Below are 14,531 nucleotides of genomic sequence, written 5' to 3'. Positions count from 1 at the left end.
AGATTAAGGATCTGAGGAGATAGATGAGGCGGGGGGGGGGGGTCTTTTTTACAAGCCCGCCGCCCAAAAGCCACCTCCAGCTGGGACACAAAGGACTCCAGGATTGCAGTCAGTGCACCAATGGACTTCATGAGTAAATAGGGGGATCCCCACAAAAAGTGCAAAACACTGCCAAGGGACCCCCCCACCGCACTGGTAACACCACCCGGTCGCCAGCAACAGAGCACCACACGATATAATAGCCGCCGCTGATTCCTATGCTGGACCAACGCAAAATGGCCCCCGGACTACACAAACATGGCCGCCGGCCTATACACAATATAGGCCATGACAAAATGGCGGCTCCATGAGGCTCCCAGGCAAAGCACAGAAAGGAAGGGGAGAACTGGGCAAGAGCCCCTTTCAGGTACAGCCCCCCCTCAGCCGATAGCCCAGTCGCATGCCCCCCCCCCCCCCACCCCCAGTACAGCACCATGCCCCAGCCCCAGATGGTAACCCAGACCGCCACACTACCCAAGATAGGAGGGGAGGGGGTGGTGTTTATGGGGGACTAGACCCACAGGGACCACCAATTGCATGGGGAAGCCTAAAGAGAAGCAGGGAAGCCCGGGGATCGGACCGTCCCAGGAAGGGGCCTACGTCCACCTCAAAATCCTCCAGGGGGAGAGGGGGGACAGCTACTCACCATACTAAGAACCAGACGGGCACCGCTGCAGATAGAACCTCCTCGCTATCGAAATAGGGGGCTGTCGGCCAGGTGGAACGCTGCAACGCAGGCTGAGACCCGGTCGTATGCGACCTCACGAGGCATTTAACTCACAAGCCAACCCCTGTTCGGTGGGTCTATGTTGCAGCCAACCTAGCACAAAGCTGTGGTCTGCGTGGGCTCGCTAGCCAGGCTGAGGTGACTACTGGATCTAGATTATCCAGCTTGTCGCCCAGTGCGGCAGTTGATTGTAGATCTCTCAGGAAAAAAAAACAGAAGAAAAAAAAGCTAATCAAAAAAGAAAAAATGGCCAGGACCACAGATCCTAGCAAGGAACTAGGTCCTTACTCAGGACTTTGCAGAAAAAGTACCTGAAGCAAAGAGGGGGAGTATACCTCCTGGGACTGCCCATAGGCGAAGTCGAGTCTTTTCTGCCTTGTGTTCTACTCCTGTTGGGGGCAATATAACCCACTGGTCAAGATTCTCAAGAGCTGTCCCCCTCAATGAACTAAAAAGAAATAACCCATGCTCCATGACTTCCTGTCCTGTACTGTAGGATTAGGAATAATCTTTTGTCAGTGGACAGATAAAATGGTACCTACCCTTTGTGTGGAGTTTAAGCCTTCTGTGTGATTTGGGAAAAGTTCCAAAGTCAAAGGTTGTTTTAAAATTCCATGTAGCAGGTCCATATTGGAATCCGTTTCCTGTTCGGATGCATTACTTTCTGAGGACTCCGCTGATCAGTGCAAAAAATAAAAAATAATGTCAGTCAAATTTCTAGTTTGTAGCTCAAGCATTGTCACCTACTTGAACATTGTCACATCAAAACTTACTGAGAACCTCAGTCGCTGATGGTACCACAAAAGCAATCTCTGTAAGTGCATCTGCATAATACAGGACTTTCTTCTGTCCGTTAAATATGCTTCCACCTGAGTCTTCTGCACTAGTGGTTTCATCTACAAGTAAACAAAAAAGGAGCTTATTGGTTCGTACACTATTATGATTATTGCTAAATGATGATAGCAAATACAAAAAGTAGTCTGAAACTTTGGAATCTACAATACCCATAAGTGAATCACCTTATCTGTCAAAGGATTTGGAATTCTGTCCAGGTATATTTATCGGTATTTTTTGCTGGGAAATTACTTAGAACCTCCAAACATTACACATTTTTTTTTTTTTTCCAGAGACCCTAGGGCAGTGATGGGGATGTGTAGAGTGTATGAGCATCATGGGAGATGTAGTTCCAAAACATCTGGGGTGCCAAGGTTTGCCATCACTGCCCTAGGGAATAAAATGGCAATCGTTGTTTTTTTATGTCACACGATACTTGCGCAGTGGTTTTGCAAATGTCAGTTTTTGGGAAAAAATACACTTTAATTAAAAAAACAAAAACACAATATATACCCCAATGTTTTTGTAAAATGTGAAAAATGTTACGCCGAGTACTATGTTAGATTCCGAACACATCATGCTTTAAAATTGCGCACGCTCGGGGAATGGCGACAAACTACGGTACTTAAAAATATCCATAGTTTTAAACGCCTTTACAGGTTATCTGTTAAACAGAGTAGGTCGAGTGCTAGAATTATTGTTCTGGTTCACGGTGGAACCTCATGTGTGGTGTGAATACAGTTTACATACGCGTTCGCTTTTGTGCATGAGCACAGAGGGATGTGGGCCCTTTAAAAAAAATGTTTTCCCTTATTTATTTTACTTTTATTTTTTAATGCAAACAACCCTTGTAATAGAAAAGATCTGGGGTCAAAAAGATCCCAAACCTCTCCTTTACCTTTTAAAGCAAAAGATCAAAAAGAAAAAAAAAAAAAAGAGGATAAAAATCGATTAAAAAAAAAAAAAGATTTTTTTAAAATTTAAATCAGATTTTTTTATTTTTATCAAACGTATTTTAATGAAATGCTTTTGGAGTAAAAATCTATCTATAGATGGCTTTCTATTTAAAAAAAAAATAATTTAGTTTATTCAGCATGAAATAGAGCTTAGTTAGGTAGCACACACACATTAATATATATATATATATATATATATATATATATATATTATATTATATTATATTATATTCTGCAATATTTACTTTACATTTTTGGTAAACTCGTATAATAATCCCAGCTCTGCATGCTGAGATAACATGCACTGCATTGATGCATTCACACAATTTCACACTAACTACCAGCAAAAATCCTTACATTTAAAGAGCACCTGTCATTTCAGATCCATCATGGCAGCGCCAGTTTGCGATCATCCACTCACCTGCTGCTGCCATGTCACTTACCTTGTTGTGTCACTGCCGCATCATCAGCTGTACCGTGAATGGGACAGTCGGTGAGTCAACAGTGGGTCAGAGAAGGAGCTGCTGCAGGACAGAGATGGCAGTTGCTCTTTAAAAACTATGATTTAAATTTAAATGATTTAAATCAAGCCTTTTTACTAGTGATTTAAATTATTTAAATCAAATCGACCCTGGAAAAAAAAAAAATTGTAGTGACATGACGTTGCTCCAAGGCCATAGAGGCGTTCAAAGAGGATCTACTCTAGATGATGATACTATCCTTAGCCACACTAAAACTTTTATGCGCCTGATCTTTTATGCCAAAAAATCCATAGTCACATGCTGGAAATCGCAAATCCCCCGACGAACCTTTATGGATTGCATTAATCAATCAAGCAATTCCAATGTATAGGATGACTTATGAAGCCAGAGAGAGCCCTAAAATTTTTTTAAAATGTGGTCTCTTTGGGGAGAATCTGAATGCACTATAGCACCTGAAGAAGGGAGTGGTTCCTCCTGATCTGGTAACAATACTTGACTTCCCATGTATACTTTGAATGTGTATCCACTCCCCTCTTGTTTTTTGTTCTGGTCAATCTACATATCTCCCTCTCTCTCTCTCTATATATATATATATATATATATATATATATATATATTAGAGCTGCACGATTAATCGTAACAGAATTGAGATCGCGATTCACTCCCCCTGCCGATCTTAACATGACACTTGCTCGATTCTTTACATTGCTGTGAGGGAGCAGATGTCAAAAAAAAAAAAAGTCTCCCACAAAAGCCTATCAGCATTAGTCTCCCACTGAACTGTAAACACAAATGATTACATTGTATCTTTTCTTTCCCTCTGCCTGAGGAAGGAAGTTTAACCTCTTAAAGACTAAACCTTTTTCCTACACTTGTTGCTTGCAAGTTAAATCAGTTTATTTTTCCTAGAAAAGTAGTTAGAACCCCAAACATTTATATATATTTTTTTTTAGCAGAGACCCTGCAGAATAAAATGGTGATTGTTGTAAATTTTTATTTCACACTGTATTTGCGCAGCAGTCTTTCAAACGCAATTAATACACTTTAATGAATAAAAAAATTAAAAAAATAGAACAAAACCGTAAACTTATCCCAATTTTTTTTATAATGTAAAAGATGTTACACAGAGAATCGTGATCTTTATTCCAAGCAAAAAAATCGTGATTCTCATTTTGGCCAGAATCGTGCAGCTCTAATTATATATATATATATATATACACACACACACACACACACACACACACACACATATATATATATATATATATATACATACATATTTCCTTTCTGTGACGGTTCTGTAATGAATGGACAGGCGGCGTACTGGTACGTCACGGACATTCTTCCAGGTTTGGGGCACAAATGTGCCTGCTGCCACTGACCAGAGCTGTGACTGGACACAAAACTAGTTTGGCCGCTGATTTCAGCCAATCATTTTGGCTGAAGTCAGCTGATCGGCTGTGGCCAATCACACACAGTTCTGGGTTTACAAAAACACAGAATTCTGCATATTGTGCAACTATATGGCTGTTTCTTCTCTCTGCTTAAAAAAACAGACAGATAGGTAAAATCAGCACACAGACATTCATAGGCACACAGTTAACCCCTAGATGTTAACCCATGCCCAGCCAGTGTCATTAGTAAAGTGTACAGAATTATCACTGTATAAGTGTCACTATTGATGTCAGTCAGTGTACCTCCCAGCCAGCATCAGCTAGTGCCAGATTGTCCACCACACTATCACAATCCCACTGTAAGTCGCTGATCACCGCCATTACTAGTATAGTGTCATAGCTGCGCAAATTCCAGTATATATACCATAGTTTGTAGACACTATCATTTTCGCACATACAATTAATATATACTTACTGTGATTTTTTTGTTTTTTCTTACCAAAGACATGTAGCAGAATACATTTTGGCCAAAATTTATGAAGAAATTAGATTTTTTTTATCGAATAAGTTTTAAAACAAAGTAGCAAAATTCACAAAAAACAAAAAAACTTTCCGAGGTGACAAAACAAAATTAACACCTGATAAGAAAACTGCACTTTACAAGGTAAAGTGCTGATACGATTCCTTTTGAAAACAGTGTGAAGAACCACTGAAGTCAGCAGGGATATCAGATCGCAGTGTTTATAAAGTGGTCAGTGATTTTACAGTGAATAGGCAGAAACCAGGGGAAACATTCTCCCATGAGTCTTTGAACAAAGATGGAAGAAAGCATACGGTCATATTTATCCTCTCTGTACATACCTTGATCTTGTTGGTCATTCTCACTGATGCAGTTAATTGACCAGCTTGTAGACACATGGCCTGTCCATCCTGGGTGCTTCCCAACATCCACAGGCCAGCCAAGAGATAGCAGGAACTCCAGGAAGTGAGGCTGCACATTACTAGATGACTCAACATTCTTCAAGATCTGTGAATGCGTCACATATTAAACTAATTTAAAACTTTGCATCAGTAAATTCAATAAGACCAAGAATCATTTAAATGGGTGGTTTTACTGACCCAATCTCTTATGAGGTAGCGTAGAAGAAAATACACTATTACAATGAACCTGCGTAATTTATTTTAAAGCAAACAACAGGTTCAAGAAACTGATGGTCGCTTCAGTCACACAAACTTTTCTTCCTTTCGCTCTCCTAACACTCCATTCCACCGCTGGAAGCAAAGAGAAATACCTACTCTTTGTGTAGAGGAAGAATATAACTCCCCTTGCTCACATGTAACAGTATTGTTAATTTGGAATTCATGCTCCAAGCACTGCCACATGGGGTGGGGAGAGAGTCCCTAATCATGTTTTAGCTCCAAACTGCAAAAACTCTCACCTTTTCAGCAGAGATCACAAGGCTAACTTTTTAGGCATTTGGTTCTGTGACAAGCTTCTAAGGCACATGTGTCAAACACAAGGCCCGCAGACGGAATCCAGCCCGCCAGGCCATTTCATGTGGCCCTCGCACTGAAGGCTTTTTTTTTTCAGCCAGAACCCTGCATACTGCGCATAGCTCACCGCTATGCACCTGTATGTAGCGCCCCTAAAACATCCCTGAACCTTACACTCTGTACATAGCGCACCCCTGTACCTTGCACTCTGTACATATTGCACCCTTGTAACCTGCACTCTGTACATAGTGCATCCCTGAACCTTGCACTCTGTACATAGCGCACCCCTGTACCCTGCACTCTGTACATAGTGCATCCCTGAACCTTGCACTCTGTACATATTGCACCCTTGTACCCTGCACTCTGTACATAGTGCATCCCTGAACCTTGCACTCTGTACATAGCGCACCCCTGTACCTTGCACTCTGTACATAGCGCACCCCTGTACCTTGCACTCTGTACATAGCGCACCCCTGTACCCTGCATTCTGTACATAGTGCATCCCTGAACCTTGCACTCGGTACATTACGCAACCCTGATATTGAAGATCTTTTAGGATCCACTGGTAGTGCAATTTGACCACAGTCAACATTTGATGCAGTTTGAAGGAGGGGGGGGGGGGGGTTGAATTTCTACACCTATTCTAAGAAAAAAAAAAGCATGGGATAAATGTATATAGTCTTACAAATACAACCGGCCCTTTGAGGGCAATCCTAAGTCTAATGCGGCCCTCTATGAAATAATTTTGACACCCCTGTTCTAAGGGATCCAAAAGTAGAAGGGAAGTATTTAAGGGTATTTGTTTTATGACTTTTATAGTATGGGTTTGGTTTGTGTTGGGAAGGGGTGGGTGGGCGTTGTTGTTTTACAAAAGGTCCACTTTAGTTGAGACAGATTTGCCCCTGACGAGTTCAATTATTATGTGTACTACAAGAAATTATGAAAATGCAGCATATTTACATAGTAAGTCAGGTTGAAAAAAAAAAGACACCGGTCCAACCAATAAAAGGGAACAAAAATAGATAAATCATACAATCCCATATAAAACAATCCAATAAACACAGTTGATCCAGAGGAAGGAAAAAAAACCCAGCAAACCATGATCTAATTTGCTCCAGCAGGGGAAAAAAATCCTTCCTGATCCCCCAAGAGGCAATCAGATTTTCCCTGGATCAACTTAACCTATAAATGTTAGTATCTAGTTATATTATTTACTTTTAGGAAAGCATCTAGGCCTTTTTTAAAGCAATCTACTGAGCTGGGCAGAACCAGCCCTTCACATTTTCGTACCGTGAAGAAACCTTTCTGCATTTGAAGATTAAATCTCTTTTGCTCCAGATGTAGAGTGCCCCCTTGTCCTCTGTGATGACCTTTAAAGTGAATAACTCACCACCAAGTTCACTATATGGACCACTTCTGGATTTATACAGGTTGATCATATCCCCCCTTAATCTCCTCTTCTCTAGAGAGAATTCAGGTCCTCTAATCTTCCCTCATAGCTGAGCTCCTCCATGCCTCTTATCAGTTTGGTTGCTCTTCTCTGCACTTTCTCCAGTTCCCCGATATCCTTTTTGTGAACTGGTGCCCAAAACTGAACTGCATATTCCAGATGAGGTCCTATTAATAATTTGTACAGGAGCAAAATGATATCTCTCTCTCTCTGGAGTCCAAACATCCCAATACAAAAAAGGATTTTGCATGGTTTTGGCAATAAAAATGCTGCATATATTTCAGGCATACATAGGAAGGGGGTGACGAAATCAATCCAAATACTGTAAAGTTTCTTTGGTAAATGCACAGCAGTAAGGTTTAGAGTAACTATTTCTGCCATCATTATTCACAGATGTAGATGTGTCTCACCTCTTGGCTTGTTTTCTGTCCAGCTTTCATATAGAAAATGAAAACTGTATCAAAGGGGCGACATGGAAGTAAATCCAAGTATCCAATATCATCAAAGAAGCCAGGCATGTGCGAGTCAAGGGCAATAAGGTGAGGAGGTAGACGACTGTTTACAGGTTCCTAAAAGACAGGAGGTTCATGAGTGGATATTAAATTGACAGGCTTCAGTAAAACAGACACAAAGTACAATGTGAAGACTCTAGGCAAGCCTTTCGCAACCGAGGTGCTGCCTGTGCGACTGCATGTAGGGCAGCCCACTAAAAAGTTAGAGCTATAAGCTTCCACTATTATGCGCAGTTAACCGCTTGTAGATGGTACTGCGGCAGGTCGGCTCTCCCAGGCAAAACCCTGTACATGTACGGTGCTTGCCTGGGAGGAGCTAGGGAGCTCGTCAGCGGGGAAGCCAGTGTGGGTGTCAGGCGTCTCCGATGGCCGCCTGACACCGGCGATCTCCCGCCGCTGACAGAGAAGGACGGATGGCTGATGTAAACACAGCCGTCCGTACTTCTCCCTGAAGTGATCACAGATGTCATGTGATCCTGCTATATAGGATCACGTGTCTCTGTGATGACTTCACAAGCCACGCCCCCCACAGTTAGAATCACGCCCCTAGGGTCACATTTAACCCCTTGATCACCAATACTATTAACCCCTTCCCTGCCAGTGTCATTATTACAGTAACAGTGCATATTTTTAGCACTAATTACTGTAGTAATGTCATTGGTACCCCCAAAAGTGTCGAAAATGTCAGTTAGGAGTCCGATCTGTCCGCCGCAATGTTGCAGTCCCGCAAAAAAAAAAAAAAAATCGCAGATTGCTGCCATTACTAGTAAAAAAATAATGATATAAATCTTTCCCGTAGTTAGTAAACGCAATAACTTTTGCGCAGACCAATCAAAATACGCTTATTGCGATTTTTTTTTACCAAAAATATGTAGCAGAAAACCAATTGGCCTAAAATGTTAAAAATTGATTTTTACATTTTTTTTTATTTCATATAAAAGAATGTGAAAAATATATATTTTTTTTTTTCAAAGTTGTCGCTCTTTTTTTTGTTTCAAAAAATAAAAAATTGTACAGGTGATCAAATACCACCAAAAGAAAGCTCTATTTGTGGGAAAAAAAGGACGTCAATTTCGTCTGGGTACAGCGTCACACGACCGCGCAATTGTCCGTTAAAGTCACGCAGTGCCGAATCGCAAAATAGGGCCTGGTCATTGAGCAGCAAAATCCTCCGGTCTGAAAGTGGTCAAAATTTTGAATACACTTTCAGGGCACGGTATTTTAAAGTCACATTTGAGAAAAACACACTATAGGTTTGTTGTGTGTTCACATTCACAAAGCATACCTAAAAACAGTTTAAAAATTTTTTTTTTTTTTTTTACTTTTCTAGGGGCTTGTTTGTAGCAGGCCTTGGGCAGACTGCTAACTACTCTGTAAAATTTGAAATGAGAAGAAACTCAATTTGTCCCAACTGACCAAGAGGAACACACGGAGTTTCCCCTCATTAACATACAATGCAGAAGGGCAGTTTATAGATCTTAAACGGTTTGTTAGAGCAGACAGTGGTCAAATCTAGTGTACAACTGATAATGAGATCTGCCAGCACAGTACATATAGGGTTAATTATGGTTAAACTTCAACTTCTCAGATCCCTCTGCAAATCAGAAAAAAATCTTTTTTGAGTTTACAGAAAAAAGTAAAATGTAAGCAGCAATTTTTGAACTTAAGCTATGTAAATGGTAACATGTAACAAATCTAAGTAGGTGCTATTCCAACTTGGCTGCAGGAGTGGAAATACACTTTAATTACTAATAATACACAGCCATTGAGTGGTAAAAGCCGATTCCTTGGTTACTGCTACTCCTCAAACAGTTTGGACAATAAGCTTTCTGCTTAAGCCTGGTACACATGGGAAGTTTTTTTATATCGATCAACCCAGAGGGCTGAACGAAAAAATAAAAATGTAAAAGTCAAGATGTTAGTGTGGCGATCTGCCACGCCACGCTGAGCTATTGTGTTCTGACAGGGGGGGACCGACCCCTGCCAGAATGCACTGGTCAGCGCTGGTAGCCAATGGCTGCCAGCGCTGATCAGATGCTGGTTTTCCAGCCTGCTCTTTCGACAGAAGCCAGTCGTTGGACGGGCTTCTGTTGGACATGCTGCTGTACACACTCGCCAGATATCAGACGGTTTCTGTTAAACTGATAATAGCCGATATTCAGCTCCAGTGCACCAGGCTTTAGCATGCATATTATTAGACTTAACATGCAAATCAACAAAGCTTTGATTGCTTTAGAGTGCTGCCCATCCTCTTTCCCAGACTGCTGCTCTGCAGGAGATGACAGGAAGATGATTTTGACAAAGATTCAGGTACATACAGTGCCTTGCGAAAGTATTCGGCCCCCTTGAACTTTGCAACCTTTTGCCACATTTCAGGCTTCAAACATAATGATATAAAACTGTAATTTTTTGTGAAGAATCAACAACAAGTGGGACACAATTATGAAGTGGAACGAAATGTATTGGATATGTTAAACTTTTTTAACAAATAAAAAACTGAAAAATTGGGCGTGCAAAATTATTAAGCCCCCTTAAGTGAATACTTTGTAGTGCCACCTTTTGCTGCGATTACAGCCGTAAGTCGCTTGGGGTATGTCTCTATCAGTTTTGCACATCGAGAGACTGAAATTTTTGCCCATTCCTCCTTGCAAAACAGCTCGAGCTCAGTGAGGTTGGATGGAGAGCGTTTGTGAACAGCAGTTTTAAGTTCTTTCCACAGATTCTCGATTGGATTCAGGTCAGGACTTTGACTTGGCCATTCTAACACCTAGATATGTTTATTTGTGAACCATTCCAATGTAGATTTTGCTTTATGTTTTGGATCATTGTCTTGTTGGAAGACAAATCTCCGTCCCAGTCTCAGGTCTTTTTCAGACTCCATCCGGTTTTCTTCCAGAATGGTCCTGTATTTGGCTCCATCCATCTTCCCATCAATTTTAACCATCTTCCCTGTCCCTCGTAGATTTGCAGTGGTCTGATACTCCTTCCATTTCAATATTATCACCTGCACAGTGCTCCTTGGGATGTTTAAAGCTTGGGAAATCTTTTTGCATCCAAATCCGGCTTTAAACTTCTCCACAACAGTATCTCGGACCTGCCTGGTGTGTTCCTTGTTCTTCATGATGCTCTCTGCGCTTTAAACTGACCTCTGAGACTATCACAGTGCAGGTGCATTTATACGGAGACTTGATTACACACAGGTGGATTCTATTTATCATTAGTCATTTAGGTCAACATTGGATCATTCAGAGATCGTCACTGAACTTCTGGAGAGAGTTTGCTGCACTGAAAGTAAAGGGGCTGAATAATTTTGCACGCCCAATTTTTCAGTTTTATATTTGTTAACAAAGTTTGAAATATCCAATAAATTTCGTTCCACTTCATGATTCTTCACAAAAAATTACAGTTTTATATCTTAATGTTTGAAGCCTGAAATGTGGCAAAAGGTCGCAAAGTTCAAGGGGGCCGAAAACTTTCGCAAGGCACTGTATATTGTAGTTGTATAAAAAAAAAAAAAAAAAAAAAACAATTAAATAATTAAACGAACTTTTGCAGTATTGAATCAGACAAATGTTACCTACTTTTAGTGCTTCAAGAGACAAAAAGCCAAAGTGTGATAAGAGCAGCCGGGCAGTCTGGAACTCCTGTGCTGGAGGTGGAGGCTTGCATTCTGTTACTGGGTCAGGATAGCTCTTCTTCTTAAACTCTTCCTCTTTCTTGAGGTCTAGCGCAGTCTCATACGCTATCTGTTTGGTCATTCCATTCTTCAACTTTTCATGCCTAAGCTCCAACTACATAAAAAAAGCATGACTAATATTACTGAGTAAATTAAAAACTAAATTCAAATTGCTCTACCTTTGATAAATATAATTCATAAAACTGTGTCAAATTCCAGCTAAGTCTATCTTATGTTATCAGTCATTTTTGGCTTAAACTGGAGACAAAGGTTAAACATGCTGCTTGCCACCCTCCTAATGCCCACACTGCCTACTGTTTATATAAGGGTTCTGTGTAAATATCTCCCCTATCAGCTTTAGTGTGCTCATCTGTAAGCGATGGCTCCAATGTCAGTGGGCGCCTTGACAGAAATTCTGGAGCCATAAAAAAAACACCAGCCAGATTTCACTGCCCCTTTGTTGTCAGCGCTCCCTCCCATCCGCTACACTGACCAGAACTTACAGGTTAGAGACTTTCCCTCTTCCGGAGTATGGGGGGGGGGGGGGGGGTTGGTCCATGTCCAGAAGTAATGTCTGTTAAAGGGAGATACTTCTATTTTATATGTGTAATCTTAGAGCATATTTCTTTTCCCAGTGATACCATGATATATTAGTCACTCGATCACATCATGCCTGCAGAGATGTTTGTTAAAATATCATAAAACTGGGGTAGGAGTGCAAGTAATGCCTTGTGATTTAAAAGTTTTGCAAACAGGGAAAAGAGATGGGAAACCACTGTTCCAACGATACACTTGGAGCTGGAGAAAGTCCAGAGAAGGGCAACTAAACTGATTAGGGGGTTGGAGGACCTTACCTATGAAGAGCGGCTGCAATCGCTCGATTTATTTTCCCTGGAGAAAAGACGTCTGAGAGGGGACATGATAGCAATTTATAAATATCTTAATGGGGATCTCAGCTTAGAAGAAAAGCTGTTCATTCGAAGGAATTGCATGAGGACTCGAGGACATACAATGCGATTAGAGGAGAAGCGTTTTAACCTCAGGCAACGTGGGGGGTTCTTTACTGTTAGGGCTACAAGATTGTGGAATTGTCTACCACAAGAGGTGGTTTCTGCGGGTAGTATGGTGACTTTCAAAAGACTCTTAGACTGACATCTCAAGGATCAGGAGATTGAGGGCTATGTTAGATGATTACAGTCACACACACCTACACAGGTTGAACTGGATGGACTATTGTCTTTATTCAACCTCACCTACTATGTAACTATGTAACTATGTAACTTTTTCTTGCATTTAATTTGTTTTCTGACTTGGTCACCTGACAAGTAGCGCTCCATTCTGTGCAATGGAACCGTCCTAATCAGAGCGACGCAAGTCGCTCCAACTTAGAAAAAGGTTCCTGCACTACTTCTGGGCGAAGTCGGAGCGACTTGAAATGACTTTTATTATGAGAAGTCGTTTGCAAGCCGCGATAAAGTCGTGCTGCAAGGGCGACTTCAAAGTCGGGGCGACTTTGAGTCGCCCTGGTGTGAACCGACTTCTAGCCTATTGCCTGGAAAAAAAAATAAAAAATGAACACAACACCCTTACCTCCTCTGTAACAATTTCATGCAGGTCAGGAATGCTAAGATCAGCCTTAACAAATGGGATCTTATCCACTTCTTCTGGAAACGGTCGGTGCTTTACATTGTACTTTATGCCAACGTCATGCTTAGGCTCTGGCCTTGCTTCAGGAATGAACATCTAAAGTAAAGCGAACCAACCATTTAGAAATAAAAATAATGCAGAAAGAATACCTACTGTAAAAAAAAAAAAAAAAAAAAAAAAATTATATATATATATTCTGCAATAAGTAAACAAATTGCTTTCTTTACTAACTAAATGTAATAACCAAGCAAAAATTAACTCAGCAACATGGCAATACATAAAGGGAACCGCTTTTTTCCTAGTGCACATTTAGATGGAAGCAATGTATTCACATGTGTCTGTAGAGTTAGGCTGGCCATAGATGGATTGAAATTCGGCCAGTTCAGCAGGGACTGGACGAATTTTAATCCATTTATGCAGATTCCGCTTGTGAGAAGTCGATCTAATGAGATTGTTGGAAGACTTGTGTTAAATCAGCGCTGCAGTGGATGAAGCTCTGGTGTCAAAAAACAATAGCGCAGCAGGGATGATTCCCCCATTAGGCCCCTTTCACCACCGATCCCCGCTGAGCAGGCGGATGACAGCTCCGTCTCCGCTCTATGTGCGGAGACGGAGCAGATCCCCGCTGTCCCCTATGGGGGAATCGGATGAGAACAGAACGCCTGTCCATTCTCATCCGATTCCCCCATAGGGGACAAAAAGGATGGTCAGTAGACAGGCAGCACTCGCAACATAAAAATTGGATTTTTGACTTACCGGAAAATCAATTTCTCTGATGTTCATTGATGGACACAGCTCCTTATCTTCTTAACAGTTAGGTCATGCACACAGGAGTAGGACACTAGGTAGGAAAAAGCTTGACTACGCCTTTGGCGCATTCCCAGGGGGTGTACTCCCACTCTCAGCTATAGGCAGTTTTGTTACAAGCAATGTCAAAAGAAAACTAACTCCACAGAGGTGTGGGTACTGTGTCCATGAACATCAGCGAAATGGATTTTACGGTAAGTCAAAAACCCCATTTTCTCTTTCGTTCATTGACAGACACAGCTCCTTATCTTCTTGACAATTGGGACATGTCAAACATGAGGGGTGGGAACAGCAAGAAAAAATTCCCATGGCTAAACCGTAGCCAACCAGGTAACATGGAGCTCAACCATAAACCACTGGAGCTCACCTGAAAATTACAATAACTCCTCAAAGAGAACCAGGTCCTCTAAACAGCGGCCTGCAAAACCTTGCGGCCAAAGGAAGAATCCGCAGATGCCAACACATCCACTTTGTGAAAGCGTGCACAGACGACCAGGTGGCCACCTTGCAAAT

The 14,531-nt window shown here is 41.4% G+C and overlaps 1 protein-coding gene across 5 annotated transcripts in view; it reads right to left on the bottom strand.

Moving 5' to 3' along the window:
- RALGAPB (Ral GTPase activating protein non-catalytic subunit beta) overlaps nt 1-14,531 on the bottom strand; it is a 185,213-nt gene that overhangs the window by 15,099 nt on the left and 155,583 nt on the right. For all 5 annotated transcript variants that reach the window (XM_082271891.1, XM_082271892.1, XM_082271893.1 and 2 more), the window contains 6 exons: nt 13,155-13,307; nt 11,470-11,679; nt 7,787-7,945; nt 5,294-5,459; nt 1,540-1,662; nt 1,309-1,442 (listed from right to left, as the gene is read on the bottom strand). In XM_082271891.1, coding sequence (XP_082128017.1) covers nt 1,309-1,442; nt 1,540-1,662; nt 5,294-5,459; nt 7,787-7,945; nt 11,470-11,679; nt 13,155-13,307 — 945 coding nt within the window. The remainder of the gene's footprint in view (nt 1-1,308; nt 1,443-1,539; nt 1,663-5,293; nt 5,460-7,786; nt 7,946-11,469; nt 11,680-13,154; nt 13,308-14,531) is intronic.

Source organism: Pelophylax lessonae (genome assembly GCF_965119305.1).
Source record: "Pelophylax lessonae genome assembly, chromosome: 11".
Taxonomy (NCBI): Eukaryota; Metazoa; Chordata; class Amphibia; order Anura; family Ranidae; genus Pelophylax; species Pelophylax lessonae.
This window is presented reverse-complemented; position numbering and strand designations above follow the sequence as displayed.